The sequence below is a fragment of the Molothrus aeneus genome, chromosome 9 (genome assembly GCF_037042795.1).
Source record: "Molothrus aeneus isolate 106 chromosome 9, BPBGC_Maene_1.0, whole genome shotgun sequence".
NCBI lineage: Eukaryota > Metazoa > Chordata > Aves > Passeriformes > Icteridae > Molothrus > Molothrus aeneus.
In genome coordinates this window covers 28,472,243-28,496,547 of record NC_089654.1, presented here as the reverse complement: position 1 = coordinate 28,496,547, position 24,305 = coordinate 28,472,243, and the positions used below count along the sequence as shown (strand labels likewise).

At 52.0% G+C, this 24,305-nt stretch overlaps 1 protein-coding gene across 2 annotated transcripts; it reads left to right on the top strand.

Annotated features, from left to right (window-relative positions):
• The first annotated feature begins 2,295 nt into the window (after positions 1-2,295).
• On the top strand, positions 2,296-12,569 carry GLUL (glutamate-ammonia ligase). 2 transcript variants are annotated; one of them, XM_066555368.1, is made up of 7 exons: positions 2,296-2,319; positions 7,844-8,034; positions 9,201-9,362; positions 9,625-9,771; positions 10,178-10,305; positions 10,471-10,670; positions 11,565-12,569. In XM_066555368.1, the coding sequence occupies exons 2-7, from the start codon at positions 7,869-7,871 to the stop codon at positions 11,881-11,883; spliced, it is 1,122 nt and encodes a 373-aa protein (XP_066411465.1). In that variant the 5' UTR covers positions 2,296-2,319; positions 7,844-7,868; the 3' UTR covers positions 11,884-12,569. The 2 variants fall into 2 exon arrangements, with proteins under 2 accessions (XP_066411465.1, XP_066411466.1); XM_066555369.1 differs by lacking the exon at positions 2,296-2,319 and adding an exon at positions 6,750-6,847.
• Positions 12,570-24,305: the final 11,736 nt, after the last annotated feature.

The following is a 24,305-nucleotide window of genomic DNA, read 5'->3' as shown; positions in this document are numbered from 1 at the left end:
TACATGAGATCTGTTTGCTCGGCAAGCACCCCACTGGTGTTTCCTGGGGAGTATTTTTGAATCTGTTGCCATCTGTCTGTGGTTTCCTTGCTTGGGACTGTCCCTTACAGCTGACAGCCCCTGTGGCAGGCTCTGCCTTCACTTGTCTGCCCTCCAGCTGAAGCAGAACCACTGGTGTAACCTTACCCCAGCCTCTGGGGCTGTTGACTTCAGCAGCCTGGGTTAAATATGTGTTGTGGCAGGACAGGGACCTAATTCAGCCATGAGGGAGGGACATGGGCAGCAGCACTTTGCTGTTATAATTAATAATTTGTAATTTTTATAATTAATATTGTTTAAATTTTTTTTGTTGTATAATTTACAATGTCAGGCCCAGATTCACCACTTCATCCACTCAGGCAGCAGTTTGAGAATTTCTGCCCTCTTCCTTATGGAGATGTGAGTTGTGTTAGGCTGAGATTAACGTGCCAGCCACAGCCAACACAGCCCCAACCTGGCTGGGAGTGCTTTTAAAGGGTATGAACTGAAAATGAGGGGGGGAAATCCCAACAAAAACAACCCTGACCAATTTCCAGCAGCGGGGAAAGGCATGTGCTGAGCTCTCCCTGGGCTATTCTCCACCCTTGTACAGAACGAACTGAGCCAGGCAATTCCTGGGTCTCAAATCCCGCCTGCCCCTGACGTTCTCATCTTCCAGCTTCCCCCCTGGCTGCTGCTGGAGGCGAGCACGTGCTCGGGGAAGGTGCTGGCCCCAGGGCAAGCTCTGCAGAGCACAGCAGGTAGGGGCTGGCAGCCGGGAGTGCCCCTGGATCTGGGCAGGGGGCTGCTGGGACATGGGGCAGTGCCTGGGGCTCCTGGGAGGGTGCCAAGCCGAGCGGTGGTGTCTTAAAAAATGCCAATCACTCGCTTTTAAAAGTTGAATAGTAATAAAATGGTTATAAAAATAGCAATATAATGAGAGGAATAAAAATTGTGGACAATTTGGATTAGGTGTCCTGTGGCTGCTATCTCGCTGCAAGTCCTTTCTTTAAAAAAATATCTTATATAGCATAGTTGCTATTTTAACATTATGTTATTAATCTAAAACTATATTTAACACACTACTTAAGAGAATTAATACATAATTTATATATATATATAGAAAATAATACATAACTTTCTAACACATAACACATATAATATTCATTTGAATATTTCCAAAAAGCCAATCATAAAATACACATTTTTCACAGGTGGGCATGGGGACAGGTGGCTCAGAGAGGGGTGGGGAGGGAGGTGGCTGTAGGAATTTGCTTCTTGTTACTATTTTTTGTCTTTTTAAAAAGGAAAAAATCTTTGAATTTTTTTTATTTATTTTTTTTTTTTAGTGTTGGAAGCAGAAAAGTTTTAATAAAAGGCAAAATAACAAAACTCCTTACAGAGAAAACCTGAGCCAGGTGCAAGAGGTTCTTGCTCCTGGTAAAACACCCCACAAAAGCAATTAGTTCCTTTGTGCTCTTCTTTTTCTAGTGAATTGCTTAGGCAAGAATTTTGGCTCCTGTCCAGTTAGCTGTCCTTAAGTTTGAGGTGAAGTCCCCAAAGTCCTATGAGGTGTCTTTTTGCCTAATTGAAGAAAGAAACTGGTGCCAGCATCTGGGCTGTCCTGGGGGCCATGCTCCAAGGTCCCTCTTCCCTCTGTGCATGGTCCAGGGAGCTGAATGAGGAGGGAGGGTTTTTTTTCTTTCACTCTGAGTGTGCCTCTGCAAGTTTGCACTGATGAATTTGCTTTCCTAAACTGGCCCAGGTGATCTGCTCTGGAAAGGCTGAAAGCCCAAGGTCCCTCTTCCCTCTTATGCGTATTCCAGGGAGCTGAATGAGGAGGGAGAGTTCTTTTTTTCGTTCTGCATGTGCCTCTGCAAGTTTGCACTGATTAATTTGCTTTCCTAAACTGCCCTTTCGGGCAGCCCAGGTGATCTGCTCTGGAAAGGCTGAATGCCCAAGGTCCTTCTTCTCTCTGTGCATGGTCCAGGGAACTGAATGAGGAGGGGAGGGTTTTTTTCTTTCACTCTGAGTGTGCCTCTGCAAGTTTGCACTGATGAATTTGCTTTCCTAAACTGGCCCAGGTGATCTGCTCTGGAAAGGCTGAAAGCCCTCTGGCCACCAGCCCACGGCCACCCTTGACCCTGGCAGCATCTTCAAAGGGAGCATGGGGCTGCTGCGGAGCGTGCAATGTTTGCTCACAGCCAGGGCCAGCAGCTGCTGCCTGCCTGCCCTGGGGGGTTTCGTCAGCGTCCTGCAGCGCTCCGGGGGACACTGCTCAGCCACTGCTGCTTGCACAAGGTCAGTGCCCCCAGGGCCCTCGTCCCCCACACCCCACGGGGGCTCGGTCACTTCTGAGCTAAGCGCTGGCTCGGGTGTTGGCTTGGATTTTCCAGCCCTGGATGAAACGTGCTGCATGTCCAGGTGTGCCAGGCTGGGAGCACCTCAGGAGGCCACCAGGAGCTGCTGGCATGAGTCCAGGCAGAGGCAGCTGTGCCCAGGGGTGGGCAGGGGTGGAGGTGATGCAATATCAGGACAGGCAGCCCGCGGCTGAGGTCACTTGGGTGCAGTTCAGTTGCTCATGTAGGGCCTCCCAGCACAAAGCACTTCCCTGGATGCATCTGAAAGTTACAGAATCACAGAATGACCAGGTTGGAAGAGACCTTCAAGATCATCAAGTCCAACCCAGCCCCAACACCTCAACTCAACCCTGGCACCCAGTGCCACATCCAGGCTTTGTTAAACACACCCAGGGATGGGGACTCCACCACCTCCCTGGGCAGCCATTCCAGAACTTTATCACTCTTTCTGTAAAAAACTTTATCCTGATATCCAACCTGTATTTCCCTTGGTGCAGCTTGAGGCTGTGTGCTCTGGTTCTGTCAGTGCTGCCTGGAGAAAGAGCCCAGCCCCACCTGAGCACAGCCACCTTATTTAGCTCAGTTTAGGAGTATCTTGACTGTTGAGCATGGGGAGAGGAGAGATGCTGAAGATGTTCCTGCTCATTGCACGGGGTTGGACTTGATGACCTTCAGGTCCCCTCCAAACCAAACCAAAGCATTCTGGGATTCCATGGTGCCCATCCCTCCTCCCTCCCAGCTGTGCCACTGCTGGAGGCTGGGGCATTTTGGGTGTGTTCAGCCTTCTCCTGGGACCTGGGATCGCAACAAAATGGGCAATTCCTCCTCCCTGTGTGACATCTCTGTTGGGGAAGAAAACCCCAAAATAACAACATTCCTTTCTAATTCAGAATTTTTCTTTAGTGCTGGTGAAAGACCAGTGGGTACCTGGGCTTAGCAGTCTGGGTCTGCAATCTGTTGGGCTTGAGATCCCTGGGTCTGGGCTGAGGATCACAGTGCTGGCAAAGTCCCCAAAAGCCATCAGCCACATGGAAATTTCATATCCTATCTATTTAGCCCTCAAGTTGCCACCCTCCTCTTCCCACCCACCCCCCTACCCCCCCAATAGTGTGACATTTCTGCATTTTAAGGCATTCCCAAATGGAAGACAGCGAGGGAGGGGGACAGACAGACAAGGGATGGCTCACAGCAGCCCCAGCAAGGCACAGTGCAGAGGGAAGCCTTGATCCTTTACTGCCCAGCTGCTGGCTGGAGCTGGAAAAGGGGAGGAATTCCTCATGCTAGCTGGGAGAAACTCATCCTGCTCCCCACAGCTTCCCTGGAGAGCACAGGGACACAGCTGTGCCCTGTCCCTGAGGAGGCAGGAGGCTGCAAAGTCCAGCCTGCCCAACCCTCCTAACTCAGCAGCCACTTCCCAACCTTGGCACTTGTCTCAGGATATCAAACTGTGCTGGCGGGAAGCGCCGGGCCAGGCCAATAAAGGCCAATAAAGGCAATAAAGGTGTTCCCACGACTTAACAGCAGGAAGAAGGAAAAACCTGAGCCAGTTGGGACTCACCCCTGGAAGGGGACATTGTCTCACTCTCTGGCTGTGCCTGTGGCCCTTTGAAGGTGGATTTCAATCCACTCCTGGGTGGTGTCACCGTTGGCACTGAGCCCTCCCCAGCTGCCCCCCAGGAGGGTTTTGCTGGTGACACTGGGGGTCACTCGGGCATGCAGCTGGGCCAAAGCACAGCCCGAGCAGGCTTTCCCAAAAAAATAATTTAATTTTTTTTTAAAAAAAGAAGCTAAATTAAATATTTAAAAAGCACAGCTTGAGCAGGCTTTCCCCCCAAAAAATTTAAGAAGTATTTAGAGACACCGGGGGTCACTGGAGCACACAGCTGGGCCAAAGCACAGCCCGAGCAGGCTTTTCCCAAAAAAATAATTAAAAAAATTTAATAAAGAAGAAACTAAATTAATTTTTTAAAAAGCACAGCCTGAGCAGGCTTTCCCCAAAAAATAATTTAAAAATTATTTAGCAACACCGAGGGTCACTGGAGCACAGAGCTGGGCCAATTAAATTTTAAAAAGTACAGCCTGAGCAAAAAAAAAAATTTTAAAATTATTCAGCAACACCGGGGGTCACTGGAGCACGCAGCTGGACCAAAGCACAGCCCAAGCAGGCTTTCCCAAAAAATAATTTAAAAAAATTTAAAAGAGAAAAAATAAGAAAAAAATTAACTAAAATAAATTTTAAAAAGCACAGCCCGAGCAGGCTTTAAAAAAAATTAAGAAATTAAAAAAAAATTAAAAGTAACTAAATTAAATTTTAAAAATTTTACAATAATTTAAAAAATTTACAATAATTAAAAAATAATTTAAAAAATAAATTAAAAAAAAAAGGCCAGGCTGGAAGGGGAGGGGAAGGAAGGCAGGCGGTAAACAAGCTGGGTGAGCCCAGCGAGGAGGCCCGGGAACGCTTCCCGGGAGAGGGCGCTGGGTCCGCGGCTGCCGCTTCTCTCCGGCTCGTAGGGCGAGCACAGGAGCTTGGCCATGAGCCAGCCAGCAAACCCTCCGGGGCTGGCAGCTCCATCCTGCCACCCCCGCCACCACAGCCCTGCCCAGCCTGGGGGTCTCCGCCAGGCTGGGGTTTGCTGCTCGGTGTGGATTTTTGGGATGGAGAGATGATGTTTACATTGTCCAGCTGCCTTCGCTCCCCCCTTGCCTTCAGGGTTGGCTGGAGCTGCCCAGCCCCGAGGCTTGCGGGGCACGGGGGTCACCCCACTGCTCAGGGGCCTCCTCTTGTAAACATCTGGGTGTGTTCGAAGGCAAAGGTGGACAGAGTTACTGGGAAATGTGCAGGTAGCAATTCCAAGAATTTGGAGCTGTCAGAGCTTTCAGATTAAAGAAACCCTCCACAGACCTAGGGAAGAGGGCTGGACACTGCTTTACGTTGCCTGTGGCTTGACAGCTCCCCTTTATGGGAGCTATTTTGGGCTCCTGCTCCTGCTCTGCTTCCTTTTACTCCAGCTGAGCTGTTAGATTTGGGTGACCACAGCTGAACTTGGGCTGAACGTGAGTTGCTGAGCTCATTTCCCAGGGTAAAACACCACGTTCGTTGGTTTGTTTGCGTGTTGGAGCCATTTCTCTGTGCTCAGGGTGCAGGAGCAGGGCTGGTGCTGGCAGGAGGCGCTTTCTGGGGCGCTCGGGGCAGGCTGTTGCAATGCTCGGTGGCTCTGCCTTGCCCAAGCAATTCCAGGAGGAGAAAAGCACCCGAATTTCACCTCGCTCTGGACAGCCTCGGGGGATTGCCACACACCCGTGGCTGCTCCAAGGTGCTGGTGAGGACTGAGCCAAGTTGTCCCCGCAGGGAGGGTGGGGATCTGGCTCTTGAGATGGGTGATAAATCAAAGTGTGGTTTTGGCCAGCACTTCCACCTCCTCCCTCCTGACGATCCGGCTCTTCCCTGGCCACTTTCCCTCTGGATTCTGGCTGCACAGTGGCCGTGTCCGAGGCAGTGTGGCTGGGACGGCTGGGAGGCTCCAGCTTCTCGAGGAATGGCAGCTCTGGTGCCACCTCCTGAGGCTGGCACGGGGCACAGCAGGATCCTGTGGCTCCGTGGCAGGCGTGTGGGTGGCGTGTGCTGGCCCTGGGACATGCGTGTGCCCTGGTGTGTGCACACACGGCTGCCAGTTCCGTCTGCTCCTGCTGGCATGGCTCTCCCGCCCCTTGGATCCGGGATGGGACTTGCACGAGTCTCTTGTTCCGTCTCCTGGAGCTGCAGGAGATGGGACAAGCGACCCTGTGGGGTGGAGACCCGGACACTGTGGAAAAACACTGGGCACTGCCTGCGGTTTGCTGGGTGCTCCCATGGTGGGGCTGGGGGATTTCTCCCCCCTCGAGTGATCCTTGCAGCGAGGCTCTACAGATCCAGCTGCTGGAGGCTGTGACCCGCTCCAAGGAGGACAAGGGGGGCACCGAGGCTTTTGTCCCTCTCCCAAGAGCGGGCACCAAGCCAGAGGGGCTCGGTGGAGCTCCATGCCTCCCTCTCTCCCTGTTTTTCCGGGGCGGCCGGTTTCCATCCCTGCCAGCTCTGCCAAGGCAGCCTAATGTAAACGCTGCCGAAAGCCTTGGATCCGCTCCCGCCCGCCCAGGGACGAGAGGTTGTTTTTCCAGTCGGCAGCGCTGTTAAAAACACCCCAAACCCACCCAATCTCTCCGCTCTCTGCCCTCTTTTCCCTCACTTTTCCGCACCCACCCGAGTGCCCCTTTGCCGGGGGCGGCCGGGCTGGAGCGGCCGAAGGAGGAGGAGGAGGAGGGAGGCGGGGTGGTGGCCCTGTCCCCCCTGCCGTGTCCCTCCCGTCCCGCCGCGCTGCCCAATCCGTGCGGCGGGGCCGGCGCTGCTCCGCCATAAAGGGGCGGCGGGCGCGGCCCCGGGAGCCGAGCGTGGGAGCCCCGCGCCCGCCCGCAGCCGCCGCCGAGCGCAGGTACCGGCCCGGGGGGACACGGGGACACCGCTGCCCGCCACCCGCCGCAGCCCCCCGGGCTCGGCAGGGCCGGGGAGGCAGCCCCGGAGAGATCTTCCAAGGGAAAATTCCTCCTTTGGGGGAAGGGGAGGATGGGGCGGGGGGGGGGGGCTGAGGAAGAGGCAGCTTGAGTTTGCTATTGAAAACATTCCCTTTGCAGCTTTTGTGGGTTTTTTTTTACCCCCACGAGGCTGCCTGGGGAGGCACGCGTGGGAGATGCCTCTGACAGGGCAGCGGGGCAGGGGGAGCCGCGGCGGGGTGGGCTGGGGACGGCTCATCCCGCAGGGATGTTGGAGCGACTTCCCCAGTCAGTCCGCATTCCCAAAGTGCCGGCATTCCCAAGCTCCCTGGAAATCAGCCGGTGCTGTGGGTCGGACACGAGTGGGCTGGCTGGCGATAGAGCCCGGCCCGCAGGGCTCTGGGGATGCTGCAGCTCCCACGCACCGGTTCTAGAGCCACCCCGGCCCATCCCGCTCCCCACTGCTGCCTGGGGTGCTCAGGGCTCCTGTGTGCTGCCTGTTGCTTTTCCTGCTGCCCTGGCACCGGGCTTGGATAACCTCAGCTGGGCTGAGAAGGCAGCTGGGGCAGAAAAGCCCTCCTCGATGATGCAGATTTATTAAGAAAGCCCCAGCTAAGCTTTCCTTGCATTAGCCTTGCTCTTGAGCAGAGTGTAGAGGTGAAAAGTTCATGTGGGGCTAAGGAGCCCTTTGGAAGTCTGTTGCTCTGGTTTATTAGCAGCAGTTTGGTGTTTTGAAGGGTTTCTGGAGCAGGGCTAGCCTGAGCTGCTGTGTGTTCTCCCTGAGGAATGACAGGGAACCGCTGGAGATGGCAGCCAGCCCTGTGGCCGAGCTGTCTCCTGCTCCTCCCTGGCCTTGGGTGGGGAAGGGGGGCTGCGGAAAAATGTGGGCACGCAGGAAAGGGCTCACAGCTGGGGCTGTTTGTGACTCCCCCCTGCAGGAACCCCCTCGTCAGGACTGCAGCCATGGCCACCTCAGCGAGCTCCCACCTGAGCAAAGCCATCAAGCACATGTACATGAAGCTGCCGCAGGGGGAGAAGGTGCAGGCCATGTACATCTGGATCGACGGCACGGGGGAGCACCTCCGCTGCAAAACCCGCACGCTGGACCACGAACCCAAGAGCCTGGAAGGTGAGAGGGCAGGTGCAGCACTCGTAGCCCCTCACTGGGTGGAGGAAGGATGCCATTTCTCTCTTCCCGTGGCAGAAGGATGGTTTTTAGGGAGGACATTCCACCTCGTGCCCTTCCAGTTACCTCTTTCCCCATATACCTCAGGGGGATGTTCCCATCTCTCCAGATGTGGAGTTTCAGGGAGATGCCTGGGGCTGGGAGCCCGTCCTTGGTGCTGTCTCTGCCGTGGAGGGGCTGCTGGCAGGGGCTGGGGGCTGTTGGCAGGGGCTTGGCTGCCCATTGACTCTTGAGTACTCGTTTTGGCCGGAAGTAGTTTGGCAAAAGAAAGTGCAGGGGAAAGAATGGAGCTATCCGGTGTAATTAAGAGCTTGTGTCCCTCAGAACAAACAGTCCCAGCTTACACAATAATAGCATTAGGATTTTCCCCAGGTTGCCATGGAGCTGGCTGGAGACAGTTATGAAATGAAAATACTGTGTGTGACTGAGCAGAATTATCTTTTTTCTTTCCTTTTTTTTTTCTTTTTTTTTTTTTTTCTTTTCCCCTCTCTCCTTTCCCCTTTTCCCTCTGAGGGAGTGGTTGGCACAGCTCCTTGGAAATCTTTGTGCTTCCCATCCTCCCTCTTTCTCCCTGGGATATGGAGGAGATAACATTGTCCGGTGGGCTTTGACCTGGAGGGCAGTGCTCAGGATGGAGGGGTGGGCAAGGGGCCATACTCCCCTTCCATGTGAGATTCCATCTCTCTATGATTTGCCTTCCCACCTTCTTAAGGCCTTGTAGCTTGATTGAGGGTATTCCATGGCTCCCCTCATTCCCACAGCTGGAAGGTGGTTCGTGGTCTGCCCTCTCCCAGCTGAGGGGACCAGGTGCTTTGCTCATCCCTGTGGTTGTTGTGACATGGGAAATGTCCTCAGCGCTACTCTGTTCACTCAGGCTTGGCCAGCAGCCCAGCAACTTGTTATTTTCCAGGGTGGCTGCGGACTTGCACTCCTGTCAATTTTTGCTTGTTTTGGGTTTGTTGGGTTTTTTTTTTTTGCTTCCCCCACTTGGAACAAAATCAGCTGAGCTGGGACTAAACCTATTCTCTATGAGCATCTTCACCTCTATCTTCCTGGTGGGCAGCAGGGAGCCCATGGGTCACTGTGGCTGGTTCCTCTCTTTGCTCCAGATCTCCCTGAGTGGAATTTCGATGGCTCCAGCACCTACCAGTCTGAAGGCTCCAACAGTGACATGTACCTGCGACCTGCTGCCATGTTTCGGGACCCTTTCCGCAAGGACCCCAATAAACTCGTTCTCTGTGAGGTCTTCAAGTACAACCGCCAGTCTGCAGGTGACTGAATGGACCTTCTCCCTCCTTCCCTTCTCCTGGTGGAGGTGGTGTTCCTGGGAAGGGGAATGGGAACCCTGCCCAATGCTGTCTGTGCGTGACACAGAAATAACGTGAAAGTAGAGGGCAAACGAAGCGCTGGTGATGGACTAAAGGGCTGGGCTTGGGATTCTTCAACGCTGCTGGGACTCAAAGTGTGAAATAAGTGGAAATGGGGAGTGGAGGTGGCATCACTCGTGAGCCTCGTGTCGATTTTCCATTCCAGAGTCAAATCTCCGGCACACCTGCAGGAGGATTATGGACATGGTGTCCAACCAGCACCCCTGGTTTGGGATGGAGCAGGAGTACACTCTCTTGGGGACAGACGGACATCCATTTGGCTGGCCTTCCAATGGCTTCCCTGGACCCCAAGGTAATCTTTTGGGAGCCTGGAGCAAGTCAGGAGTGTTTGAACTGAAATCTGTGTGGCACAGCTTCAGACGAGTTGAGGGCTCCAAGGTGTTCCTAGAACCGAAGGTGGATGGTAGAAAGTGGAATATTGGCAAAACTACCATGAGATTAAGTTTGTCACAGAAAGGCTGAGGTGTGGATTGGCCACATCCAAATTTGCTGCTGGGTTTGTTGGTCTGCAGGGGACTTAAACTCAGGAGCAGACTTAAACTCGGGGCGAACTTGCTCTCCGTCAGTATTCTACCCTGCCAGTTCTTCCATGAAAAACACACCTTGGGGCTTGTGAAGAGTTCTCTGTGCGTGCTGGGTGTTCACTGGATGTCAGGGTTTTTCCCTGTGGAGGCTGATGTTGCCCTGTGCTGTTGCAGGTCCGTATTACTGTGGTGTGGGGGCAGACAAAGCCTATGGCAGGGACATTGTGGAGGCCCACTACCGAGCGTGCCTTTATGCCGGCGTGAAAATCGGAGGAACCAATGCAGAAGTGATGCCAGCCCAGGTAAATCGTTCTAAGATGCTTCATGGAGTGAGAGAGTAGCATGGAAAAACCCCAGGCAGGGGGAGCTGTGTGTGCCTGCTCTGAGCTGTGTGGCTGTGTCCAGCATCAGGGGGTGGGAGGTGCCTGTCTCCACCCCGCTGAGCCCCTGACACCTCCTCCTTGCAGTGGGAGTTCCAGGTGGGACCATGCGAGGGGATTGAGATGGGCGATCACCTCTGGATCGCGCGCTTCATCCTGCACCGGGTGTGCGAGGACTTCGGGGTCGTGGTGTCCTTCGATCCCAAACCCATCCCTGGGAACTGGAACGGTGCTGGCTGCCACACCAACTTCAGCACCAAGAGCATGAGGGAAGAAGGAGGTCTCAAGTAAGTGTTTGGGTTGTTTACTAGGCAGCAGGATATTGGATGATTTTGGTGCTTGGTGTGACATCTGAGTCTTCTGGATAGGTTTTTTTTGGTTGTTTTGGTTTTGTGGTTTCTTTTTTTTCTTAGTATGTATTTTTTTTTTATAATGACACATTCTTGTCTTGATGCTTGGTGGGCAATTCAGCCAGCAGTACAGCTCCACCAGTACAGGATGCAGCTATCTCTAACAGCCTGTCCAGCTCCTGACCTCCCAGTGCTGGGAACAAACAAACAAACCAACTCAGCACAGGGCTTTTTAAATTATATTTTTATAGCCATGATGAAAGAGAAAGACCATTTGCTTCATCTGGGCAAGGCTGCCATGTTTTCTTAAGAGATGAACATCCTAAAAATGCAAACTGTGAGTTCCTGCACATGACTGCTGTGCAGTCAGGGACACTGTGTCACTGGAGCTGCGTGGAGGGATCCATCCTGGCAGCTCTGGAGTTCTGTTTTTTTGTCATAATCTTAGTGCTGCCCTGAGATAACAGGACTCTGTGAGCTTCATGAACAGAAACACCAGTGTTGCGATCTCTCCTGTCTAAGTGGGAAGTGGGAGGTTTAATTGGTGGTGTCTCACAGATGACACTCTCTGGGAGCCTGTGGGATTTGGCCACGAGGACTTTTCTGGGTCAGCAGCAGGAGAGAAGAGAAACCCCTGTTTCTCTTGGGATGAACAGCCAAGTGGGCTGTGGGGCACAAGGCGTTATCACAAAGTGCCTTGGGGACTCTGATTAATCTCGCTGTCACTTTGACACGACAGTCCAGAGGCATTCAGCTCCAGAGGCGTTCAGCTCATCCCATCCCTCACTGTGCCACCCCTGTCCCTCCCTCCCTCCCTCCCTCCCTCTGCAGGCACATCGAGGAGGCCATCGAGAAGCTGAGCAAGCGCCACCAGTACCACATCCGCGCCTACGACCCCAAGGGGGGGCTGGACAATGCCCGGCGCCTGACGGGCTTCCACGAGACCTCCAACATCAACGAGTTCTCTGCCGGCGTGGCCAACCGCGGCGCCAGCATCCGCATCCCGCGCAACGTGGGCCATGAGAAGAAGGGCTACTTCGAGGACCGCCGGCCCTCGGCCAACTGCGACCCCTACGCCGTGACAGAGGCGCTGGTCCGCACGTGTCTCCTCAACGAAACCGGGGACGAGCCTTTTGAGTACAAGAACTGAGCAGACTGCGCCCCGCGGCTGCCGCCGCCGCCTCCCCCCCACCCGCGCTCCCCGCGCCCCGAAAGTTCCCTTCTAGCTGTAATCCCGAGGGTACAAGATAACATGTTTCCTGTCTCAGTAACTCTTGTTGTCTTGAGGTGGGGGAGGAGGGCAGGTTTAGTTTTATCCGTGTCTGTTTGTCGTTGACTCTTCAGAAGACGAGAGGAGGACGGGGTGTTAGAGAACTTTTAACCACTGTTTTATTTTTTTTTTGTCTAATTCATGTGTACATCCGATGGGATCCTGTGGCTTCCAGGGACAGACTGCACATGCAGAAAGCATGTAGGAGAGGAGAAAGCTTAAAACAGAGCCAGATTTGGGGGGCCAGCCCCACTGCTGACTGATGGCTGTCTGAGGTTGGTGCCTCTCTTTGGAGAAGGGAAGATGGGAGCTGTGGTGACGGGAGCTGTGCATGTGCTTCTATTTATTTGGGGACGTGACAGGGACATCGTCGCCCTCCGGCCACTCTGAGGTTTCTGGGAATCTTCTGGCATTGAGGAGAACTCTTGGTTCTGTCACTGGAAGTCAACCCATCTCTGGCTCATAACACAGAGTGAAGTAGTATTTTTCTATTTAAATATAAAAACAGCAAAAAAAAAAAAATTATATATGAAAGTGTTTTTTCCTTGGAAGAGATGATGTTCCAACGCCTCATCCAGCCAGAGCAGGCAGAGCTCTTGCGGATGCAGTCGGATGCAGGTGGGACTGAGGGTGAGCTCGGAGGGAGACTGGGATGAGGTTTGTTCCAGCATGGAGTGGAGCTTGCAGGAGGGGGTTCCCAGAGCAGGAAGCCTGCAGAAGCATTTGTTACTGTAATTCAGGTGGCCGTGACACGCTCGGAGTGGGAGGAAGGTGTCCTGAACCAAGAGTTGACTGGTCAACAGCGTTCTGGACAGAGCTGTGGCTGTGTCACCTGTCCAGCAGGGCTAGCACGTCACTAAAGCAGGGCTTTGGATAAAGGTTAAAACAAAACAAAAAAAAAAAAAAAGAAAAAAAAGAGAAGTTTTAGATTTTGTTTTCATAATTAATGTTCTTAGTTTCTCTGACTGAATGGTTTTACAGAGACCGTTGATGCCACTGTTGTGTCCTGGCTCTCTCGGGCTGCCTGCCATCCAGCCAGGATGATGGGGGCTAGGAGAAGGGAAGGGAGAGGCCACCTGGCCCTCCCAGCCAGCCCTGGCACTCCCAGCTGCTGCTGGGGGGTTCAGACATTCTGGGATTTTACACTTGGGTATCTTAGATGGTGCCAGTTATATTCCGTTGCATATGGACTTCTTCCCAATAGGTTTCTTTTTTTTTTTTTTTTTTTTTTTTGTAATAAAAAAAGAAAAAAAGAACAAAACCTTCAATCTGACGTCTGCAGCCTCTTTTTGTACGTGTGTTGCCTTCACCATTTGAAAGGATTTTGACTCTGATAGTGGGTAGATGTGGCTTTTCATTTGGGGGGGTCAGGGGTCTTTCAATCCATGTGTGCTCTCCAGAAAATGGGAATTTGTCAGCAGTGGTTGGTTCTGTGGTGAAGGATGGTCCAGCTCTGGCTTGCATGGGATTCTTTTGGGATGGGAAAGGGCCTGGGCTTGTGAATGTCCATAGGGAGGGTTATGGGGTTGCTACAGATGTTTGTGCATTTCTCAGCCTCCTCGTCCTCACAAGTTCTACAGATAGAGAAATCCTACAGAAAACAAAACTCTAGCAAACTTAATTGAAAAGGGAGCTTTGTGGAAAAAGAACCTTTCCCATTCTCCCTACGAAAGAAAATGAGAGAGAAGTGAGAAAATGCTGCTCATCCTCCTTTGGCATAAACCCAGTCATTTGGGAAAAAAACCCAGGCAGTAGAAATGTGTCACTTTGCTCCTGTGGTCCTTTATTTAGCCCGTGGTGCCATTCCCTGGCTCCCCAGTAGGTGCTTCCATCAGGAGAGGATGCTTTAACCATTCCCACCTTTAAATCTGGATTAACTGCACCTGAGCCTCCTGCTGGGCTGATGAGGCCATTCCTGCAGTCATGTTTTTTTGTGGATCAAGTATTTTCCTGCATCTCCCTCTTGGGGAACATCGGAGGCAGCCAGCACTTTCCTCAACACAGTCCCAAAATTACCCCGTCCCTGTGCCTCTGTGACAGGAACAGAGGCAAAGTGAACACCTTTCCTTTCCTCCCATCCTGACACAGCCACAAGGACTTGGGAGCTGGGGTGCTGCAACCAAAACAAAACCCAGGGGTAACTCAGGAGCCTGGAAATCTTCAAGTTTTGTTCTGATTTGGGCTCAGGGGCAAGGCAGCTGCTGTTTCTGATGCATTCAAAGAAAATGTTACAGAGGAAAGAAGTGGATTTCACCTGAAGTAAGAGAACTTTTCTAAAGGCATTGGCACAGAAGAAAGGAAACAACACGGTTTGGTTTTCTGTTTTTTGTTCTTAAAGATCCTGTGCTTCCAAACACTGTGAATCATTGAAGCTGAATCTCCCTCCAGACACCCTTTCCTCCTGGGTAATAAAAAAAATTGGGAAAAGGGGACCTGGTTCAGTTTTGGCCACTAAGCATCAGCAAGGCAGGAGGAGCTGATGGGCAGCAGGTTTTGTGTTTTGCCATAGAATCATGGAATGGTTTGGGCAGGAGGAGCTGGTGGGCAGTAGGTTTTGTGTTTTACCATAGAACCATGGAATGGTTTGGGCAGGAGGAGCTGATGGGCAGCAGGTTTTGTGTTTTGCTCCCAAATCATGGAATGATTTGGGCAGGAGGAGCTGGTGGGCAACAGGTTTTGTGTTTTACCATGGAATCATGGAAGGTTTGGTTTGGAAGGGACCTTGAATATCACCTCATTCCAACACCCTGGCGTGGGCAGGGACATCTTCCTTGGGTTGCTTTAGGACAAACAGCATCTCCCTGTGCCATTGGGGTGTCCCTGAGGAAGATGCCATCTACAGGGTGTCCCTCAGGCTGATAAGGGGAACAGGCATCAGTCCTTTGCTCCTCCAGCTGCCCTGAATGTAAATTTAGGTCAGGAGCTGGATGCTTAATGGTTCCTCTTGTTCTCAGCTGAGAAAGCATTTATCCACTCACTGCACAATTACCCGGCTGAAAACAAGGTCAGAACAACATTGTGCAGGAAAATGGCTTTTCAGATCATTATTAAAAGTATAGGGGGGGGAAAAAAGATTATAATGAATTGGAAGGAGGGAAGAAAATAATTTATTCCCCCTAGACATTGTTTTCTGACTTTTTTTGCCTAAAGCCTGCTTGCTGAATCTGCTTTGTAGTTACCTAAACACCATTTCCCAGCTCTGTCAGTAGGGAGGCCTCCTCTTAAGGCCACGGGGCTCTTACAAATTGAGACTGAAACCCTCAGAAGCTGAATTTATGTCTTATGCATTCATAGAAAACATTTTGACTTTTGATCTGAGCCTCTCAGGAGGAAGTGAATCTCTTTTCTCTGTACTCACACATCCTTAAAATGTGAATAATGATATAGCAAGGATCGGTCCCAAAGGGTTTGCTGGGCACATCCAAGCATCAGGAACTGCTCCAAATGAAGCAGCCAAAAATAGCAGCAGCTTTTTGAAGTGCCTGTTGGTTGTGCTCCCTTTTAATCAAATACCAGCTTAGGAGACAAGGCTGCCCCTAACCCATTAATATATCTGATCACATGCCAGGCTTTCCCCCACAGCTGGATTTTAAGGCAATCAAAAGATTAGCCACAGCTCCCTTCAAACACAGCCTGGAGCACATGAGCTAATCAAGATCACACTTGAAGCATCTTTTTGTGCCAGGCTGTGCCAGCCCAGTTATTGCCTGGACACAAGGGATTTTCCCTTTTTGCAGAGCCTGCTGCATCAGGTGTGGCTGTTTGGATTTCTCTTGCCCTTTCCCACTCTCACTGATGCTGCTCCAGTATCCCCATCTCTCTTCCCTTACCATTTTGTGGGAGTTTTTCCAGTGCTATTTGATCTTCCTTGATTACCTTTTGTTGGTAGGTCAGCCTTCACAGGCTGGCACAGCCTCTGGCTCAATACATCTGGAGGAGGAGGAGGAGGAGGAGGAATCAGCCAGCCTTAGCTGGGCCAGGATTTGCTGAGCTGACATTTGGATGCCCTTACCTGGGGGAGAAGAGAGCCAGGGAGGGAGAAGTTGCTGGGTGAAAGTGTTTTTATTTCTCCAATCTGTGTTTTCCCCTCTTCCTGGGGTGCTGATGCTGGGAGTGTCCTGCATCTCCTTCTGCCCCTAGGCACAGACTGCTGAGAGGGTGATTTGCTCTGCAAGAGCCTCTGTTTGGGCTTGAAGCTGCTGTTATCACAGCAGCTTTGTTCTCTTGAAAAGCCCTTTGGAGCTCCAGCAGCTCCTCTGCTGTGGGGCCCAGCTGAGATCTACACTTGCAGTTCATCAGCTGATAAAGTGATGAGCTTTCCACTTAGGAGAAGAGGTTGGAGGTTCTCTGTGTCCTCTAAGGCCAGGGCATGTTCTAGAAGGGCGCTGGAGAAAGGTCAGGTGTGATAATTTCTTGTGTGATCCCTTGTGTGAGCTGGCAGAGCTGGGAGGGGACTCCTGCCATCACACAAATCCATAACCCAGCTCCAGCTGAGGCAGCATCTCATCCCAGTTGTTCAGTTACTGATTAAACTGAGGACAGCTGCTTAGGGAACAAGTGGGAGCTCTTGAAAGGGAAGATCTCCTCAGGCCTGCCTGGCTTCCCCAGCCAGCTGGCTGCAGAGTCAGACCTGGGCTGCCTCCTGAGTGGGTCCTCCACCCACGAGTGCTTCTCCAGGCTCTCCAGCTGGGACTGATGACCTATTTTCCGTTTCAACACGTCTGGTGTGGATGTAAATTGAACCCTGACTCTTTGCTTGCTGACAAAGGGGCCAGGCCATTGGTAGGATCAGCTTTTCCCGAGGCCATGCAGGTTGTGGGGGCTATCAGTCACTGAGGGATGACTAAAGATGTCACTTGTGAATTGCCTGGCTCATGAGTTGTGATCTCAGTCTGAGCCTCGTGACTCTACCCTGAGCTGGGTGTTTGGGGACTGTTCCTCCTTTTTGTGCACTGATCTCTGGTGGGAACGTTTGGAGAAGAATTCCAGAGAGACACAATTCCACTGCTCTCCACACTGAAGCATCATCTCCAGGGGCTCCATTCCCAGTGGGAGATGATGTGGGTTAGAGCACCTCTGAGCTGCCTCTGGAGGTGTCAGTGCTCAGAAGGAATGGAATTTGGGGCTGGGTGCTTCTTGCACATTAGCCCCCCAAAACCTGCAGTGGTGGACCTCAACATGAGCTTGCCTGACTGAGGAGAAACCCAGGGTGAGAGAGGCAAAGTGGGGAGCAAAATCCACATTCTGTGACTCCATACTGAGCACCAGGACTGCAGCTCTTCCCAGCCTTGCAGGAGAACTGGGCCCTTCTCCCTCAGTGTTGGAGAACCGAGCCTTTCTCCCTCACTGCAGCAGAACTGGGCCCTTTGACCTCACTGCAGGAGAACTGGGCCCTTTGACCTCACTGCTCCCTTCCTCTCCTTCCCCACATGGCAGGGAAAATCTTTTGCTCCCAGCACCATAACCTTTTTTCTTTATTCAGTTTTCTGTTGTATTTTTGATAAGGTTTAATAAACCTTTCTAAACTATGAAAAGTGAGCAGCTATTTCTCACAATCCACATTCTGTGGCTCCAGACTGAGCAGCAGGACTGCAGCTCTTCCCAGCCTTGCAGAACTGGGCCCTTCTCCCTCAGTGCAGCAGAACTGAACTGGGCCCTTCTCCCTCACTGCAGCAGAACTGAACTGGGCCCTTCTCCCTCACTGCAGCAGAACTGAACTGGGTCCTTCTCCCTCAGTGCAGCAGAACTGGGCCCTTCTCCCTCAGTGCAGCAGAACTGAACTGGGCCCTTCTCCCTCATTGCAGGGGAACTGGGCCCTTCTCCCTCAGTGCAGGAGAGCTGAACTGGGTCCTTCTCCCTCATTGCAGGAGAGCTGAACTGGGCCCTTCTCCCTCAGTGCAGGAGAGCTGAACTGGACCCTTCTCCCTCATTGCAGGAGAGCTGAACTGGGCCCTTCTCCCTCAGTGCAGGAGAGCTGAACTGGGCCCTTCTCCCTCAGTGCAGGAGAGCTGAACTGGGCCCTTCTCCCTCATTGCAGGAAAACTGAACTGGGCCCTTCTCCCTCATTGCAGGGGAACTGGGCCCTTCTCCCTCATTGCAGGAGAGCTGAACTGGGCCCTTCTCCCTCATTGCAGCAGAACTGAACTGGGCCCTTCTCCCTCACTGCAGCAGAACTGGGCCCTTCTCCCTCATTGCAGGAGAACTGAACTGGGTCCTTCTCCCTCATTGCAGGGGAACTGGGTCCTTCTCCCTCATTGCAGGACAGCTGAACTGGGTCCTTCTCCCTCAGTGCAGGAGAGCTGAACTGGGTCCTTCTCCCTCACTGCAGGAGAGCTGAACTGGGCCCTTCTCCCTCAGTGCAGGAGAGCTGAACTGGGTCCTTCTCCCTCATTGCAGCAGAACTGAACTGGGTCCTTCTCCCTCATTGCAGGGGAACTGGGTCCTTCTCCCTCATTGCAGGAGAACTGAACTGGGCCCTTCTCCCTCAGTGCAGCAGAACTGAACTGGGCCCTTCTCCCTCACTGCAGCAGAACTGAACTGGGTCCTTCTCCTTCATTGCAGGAGAACTGAACTGGGCCCTTCTCCCTCACTGCAGCAGAACTGAACTGGGTCCTTCTCCTTCATTGCAGGAGAACTGAACTGGGCCCTTCTCCCTCATTGCAGGAGAACTGAACTGGGTCCTTCTCCCTCATTGCAGGAGAGCTGAACTGGGCCCTTCTCCCTCATTGTAGGGGAACTGGGTCCTTCTCCCTCAGTGCAGGAGAACTGAACTGGGTCCTTCTCCCTCACTGCAGGAGAACTGAACTGGGTCCTTCTCCCTCATTGCAGGAGAGCTGAACTGGGCCCTTCTCCCTCACTGCAGCAGAACTGAACTGGGCCCTTCTCCCTCACTGCAGCAGAACTGGGCCCTTCTCCCTCATTGCAGGAGAGCTGAACTGGGTCCTTCTCCCTCATTGCTGGAGAATTGAACTGGGCCCTTCTCCCTCAGTGCAGGAGAACTGAACTGGGCCCTTCTCCCTCAGTGCAGGAGAACTGAACTGGGTCCTTCTCCTTCATTGCAGGAGAACTGAACTGGGCCCTTCTCCCTCAGTGCAGGGGAACTGGGTCCTTCTCCCTCACTGCAGGAGAACTGAACTTGGCCCTTCTCCCTCATTGCAGGGGAACTGGGTCCTTCTCCCTCACTGCAGGAGAACTGAACTGGGTCCTTCTCCCTCACTGCAGCAGAACTGGGTCCATCTCCCTCCCTGCTCCCTTCCTCTCCCTCCCCAGTGACACTGCACTGCAGGGGGGGCAGCCAGGCTTCACCTCAGCCAAAAAACGCCTTTCTTTCCCTTTCTTTGCTCCCATCCTGGCCTGCCCACAGGCTGGCATGGCCGTGCTATTTTGCTTTCATAAGCTGCATTATGTAAGCCGAGTCTTGAGTGGGGATGCGGTGCCAACTTGGACTCCGCAGCGGGAAGGAGCCACATTCCTGAGCACGGGCTTTAATCCCTGCCTCCAGCCACAGTCGGTTTGCTGGGAGGAATCCGAGGGTTGTGCCGAGCTTTTCTAATCCCTCGCCCCAGGTGGAGCCAGATTGTTTGTTTGGGAGCTCCTTTGTCAGCAGGCCGTGCCCAGGTCTCCTCCCAGCAAGCCCTTTGCAGCAGGGTTGGCACAGCTCAATTCGGCACCCTCCTCTCCTTGCCCTTCTTTGCTGAACTCCCTGTCCTCCTTGGCTTCGCTTTTGCTTCCTCAAAACTGCTGGTAAGGCAAGAAAATGGAAATGGGAGCTCCTACAATCCCAGCACCAGAAAACTGGCGTGGAAAACACAGCCTGGGGGACACCACGGTTGTGGCAAGAAACTTCTCACCTGTCCCAGCACTGGCTGCCCTCCCGGTGTCCCATCTGCAGGATGTGATTCCTCTCCCACCAAAGATCTTTTTATTGATGCCATGAGAGGAAACAGCAAAGTAGGAAGTCTACCTCCTCCCTGGCAAATAATAGTTAATATCCTAAGTAATCCATTCTCCACATTCACTAATATAAGCCCTGCAGTGCAATATGATAGCAAAAGATCTGGAGATCCTGCACCCAGGGGTGCAGGGGAGCAATGGGTGCTTGGTGGCTCCCCAGAAGCCTCAGCCCTCTGCCCTAACCCCGTGCACCTGGCACTGATGATCTTCAGGACCCCATTTGGCCAGGCATGAGGGTTCAGAAGGAAAGGTCCTCACCCTCCAGGCAGGTTTGAAGCTGACAGCACTCTTGTTTTCATGTCCTGTGGGTGGGTGAGGCACCAGACTCCACAGTTTTTGCTGGCAGCTTCTCCACAGTGCCAAACATGTTGTTAAAATGAGAAATATTAATCAGAGCCAGAGTTAGGCTGTTATTTCTCATCACAGAGCTGTGTGGCTCCAACCCATCCGTGGCTCGTGGAGATGCTGAGCAGCTGCTGGATTGCCCAGCTGCCTCTGTCCTGAGCCAGAGCCTGGCCAAAATGCCTAAAAAACTGGGAAAGGAGGGAATAGGAGCCTCCTGCCCTACTGAGCTGGATTTTGGCAAGCAGGGTGGCCAGCAGGTATTTGGAAAAATTCTGGGACCATTTCTTTCAACCACAAACCCCAATCTGCCCATGTCATTTATTGCACTGTTAAGGATGGTTTATTTTCTTTTCTTTTCACTTTAATCTTTCAACACCTGTAAATATCTTTATTTACAGGTATCTTTTCTACTCTGCTTAAATACTGTTTGTAAGATTATAGACTAATCTGTGGTTGGTTTATAAGTACAGTTATATTGAAACTGGTATAAAACGTTGCTTAATGTGTTAAAAGGTCAGAGTGTCTGGACTCTGGATTTTATGCAAACAGGAAAATATAATTTCAGTTAAGGCACCACTTCAGCCCTCAAATGATCCTTTGATGTTGTTCTAAAGTCACTACATACTGGCTGATTTAAATGCTAAATTGTAATTTTCTGATGAACTTCAGAGTAAGAAGCTTAAAAGTGAAACAATAATCTTCAGGTAGTTTTGTTTTTAGGGGATTCTGAGCAAACCCCCAAGTTTGAGGTGGGAATAGCTGTGCCCAGGGCTGTGTTGTCCTTTTCCATTTCCATTTTGGAAGCTACCTGGGAACACCTGGGCTTAGAGATGGGCTTAATCTGAAAGCTGGAGGCCAAGGCTTCAGGTGGCTGAATCACCATGCACTTGCTCTGAAGTACAGGGTATTTTCAGACCATTTTCCACCCAGACAGATAACACAAGCTGGGTGATTAACTGGCTCCCTCTTTTCCTCCTCTCCCTGTGGCTGGCTCTCCTGGCAAGTTCTCCTTCAGCTTGTTGGTGATCTTGGGCTGGAGAAAACCACAGAACTTGTAAGATGGGAGCTTCTGCTGGAAGAGATGGTCTTGGCAAACCAAGAATCTCTAAGCAAAGCTTGGGGTTGGGGGATAGCAGCGATACCCACAGGGGTTCTGCAGGAGAATGGGATGTTTGGGGTGGGAGCTTGTGGCAGCTTTGCCCAAAGAGCCCTTTGAGACCAGCAGCTCTCCCTACTCGTCTCCCCCTGCCCATGGAACAGTAGGAACTGCTCCCATGAAATCTAAAGCAAGCACAGCAATGCTTGTCTTTTTGTTGTGAATAATGTCAGGCTTTTTTTCAGCAGTGCTATTGAGGCAGCAGCTGTATTTCACCCAGCTGGCAGCGCTCAGGGAGGAGATCAAGTGTTCTCAGCAGAGCTGGGCCAGATCTAGGGCTGGGGGAAGGTGGTGCAATCCTGAGCTGGGCGCCCAGATGGGGGTTTGGGGGGATTTTGGGGAGGTGAAACAGTCCTGTGTGCTCAGGGGTCTGTGGGAGCAGCAGGATGAGGAGCTCGGCTGCTGCTGGATGGGATTTTTAGTTGTGTGTGTCACTTGTTGTTGGACAGTCCTCTTCTGGAGCCAAAAAACCAGAGGCACCTGGAGCTGTGTGTGTGTATTTCTGTACTCTGCCTGAGCATGCTGCAAGAGCAGAGCTGCAGCCCTGCCAAAACATCCTGCAGTTCTGGGAAGTGTCCTGGGCACCGTGCACCCATCCCACGGGGTACAGCGTGCCTCCCTCTGCCAGGTACCCCTGGGCAGGTGCCAGCCCTTCCTCTGGGCTGGGGAACAGCTTGTTTTCAACCTCAGTGCCATGGGAGGCAGAGCAAGCAGGAGCAGATGTGCCCATGGGCGCTGCTGGCCCATCTCCCTGGCACGGGCAGGACTTGTTCCTCTGTCCCTGTGCTGAGGGACCCCCCTGCCAGAGCCCTGAACTTTGCACAGAAGGACTTGGGAAGAAAAGTTGTGTTCATTAGAGTTGCAGCTCCTCTGGATCCTCAGCTCAAGGCTCCTGTCCCTCTGCTGTTTGCCCACTAATGGGAAGCTCAGTGTGAGACACGGATGGGAAGGATGCTGGGGACAGGAGAAGGCTGGAAGGCAAAGAATATGCTCAGATGAGAGGGGTTTGGTTTGTTTGTTTGTAATATTTCTTTGGGCCATTCATTATATTCCAGTCATGAGGAAACATGTGACTTTTCTCTGTAAGAAAAACCTGGGATTTTTTTTTTGGTGTTTTTGGTTTGTTTGTTTGAGTTTTTGTTTTAGTTTTTGTTAGTTTTTGGTCGGCTGGTTGTTGGTTTTTTAGGTTTTTCCTTTGTTTTGTTTTATTTTTTCTCCCCTCCAGAGATCTGGTTCTAAGTCCTGAGGGGACCTTTGCTGTCAGAGCTCCATCCTCCCTCTACCTATCAGTGATTTCCTCTTGCTTTACACCTCCCTCCCCCCTTCACTGAATCAACAAAAGCCTCTGCCCTGTGCTGTTCCCAGTACCTGTGCTGGCTGTTTCCAGCTTGCCAAATCTGCAGGGACCGAGGTGGCTCCTCCAGAGACACGTGGATGTTCCCCCAGCACAGCAGCAAACAGGAGCAGTGAGAGCATGGAATAAATTACACCCCTAGAGGGTTTTTGCTGCCTGACTTGGTTGCTCTCACCCAGGGTTTATTTCCTTGCACATTTCTGCCCCATCCCCAGGTTCATTTGGGTGTGCTGAGCTCGTGGCTCCCTGGCATGGATCTGCATTTCCAGCTGTTGACATCTGCTGCTCCCTTTCCAACCATTAAATCCAAGACAGAATGGGAGGAGGGGAAGACACCTCATTAATTTTTACTCCTCCCTGCATCCTTCCCAACTCTTTCCCCTGGAGGGGACTGGGAGGAACATTATTTTGCACACCCCCTGCTTCCCACTGCCATCCCAAAAATCTGTCTCGCCACAGCAAGGTTGGGCCCCTTCAAAAAATCCAAAGGTCTGGATTTTTTGGGGGTTGTTTTTTGGCATTTTGGTTTAGTCTGGTGCTGTGTTGCAGGTGGTGAGGCAGAACATTGTGCTGCACAGCAGCTCTGTATTTAGAAGCAGAAGCGAGGCACAGGATGCACGTTTTTAGCATCCCAAATACATCAGGATCCAAAAGAGTTTGCATGGAAAATCCAATTATTGCTATTCCAGAGTGCCAGAGAAGCCTGGCACCCAACAGCCACAGAGTGGATGAGCCTGGTGGGTCCTGCCTTGGCTCCTGCTGCTCTCCTGGAGCAGGGATGGGCATGGGCAGGAGTTGGGCTGCCCTGGGAGCCTGTTCTGCTGGGACAGGCTTGAGCTTCCATCCTGACCCAGCTCCTGTGCCCAAACCACCCAACAGCGCTGGGAGCAACCAGGTGAGACTCAGACAGCAAATTCCTCATCAAAAAGGCTCCACTTTCATTTTCTCTGCTAAAGAACAGGATGACATTCTAAAAGCAGTCATATTTTGCTGTCCCTAAATGTAGCTCCTGTGCCAAATGGAGATTTATTTGAACAAGGTTGTAGCAGTGCTGCCTGCTGGGCTGGTTTTGGGTGATGGGCAAGGCAGTGTTTGTCAGGAGAGGTAAAACATTGTTAGACACTGGGAAATAAACATAAGAAGTGAGGAAAAAAAATATTCAGTAAAGGCTTTTTTTGACAAAATAAACTCTAGTAAGAATAGCAGTATCTACCTAATAGGCAGTAAAAGTTACTTCCAAAGCAAACATATCAGAAACATTAATTATTTCTGCTGCACCTAGAAGGCAATAGGATAACTCTCTCCAGTCAGATAAAAATGGGAAATAAACAGTTCACCTGCTGGCACCAGGGAAAGAAAACAAGAAATGTGTGAGCGGAGACGTGGCCAGCTTCAAACCAGCAATGAGAGCTGCACCTCTGCTCCTGGCCAGGCCCCTATTTGGAGACCTTTTTCCCCATCTCAAACCTGAGGTGGGTTTGGGCCAGCATTTCT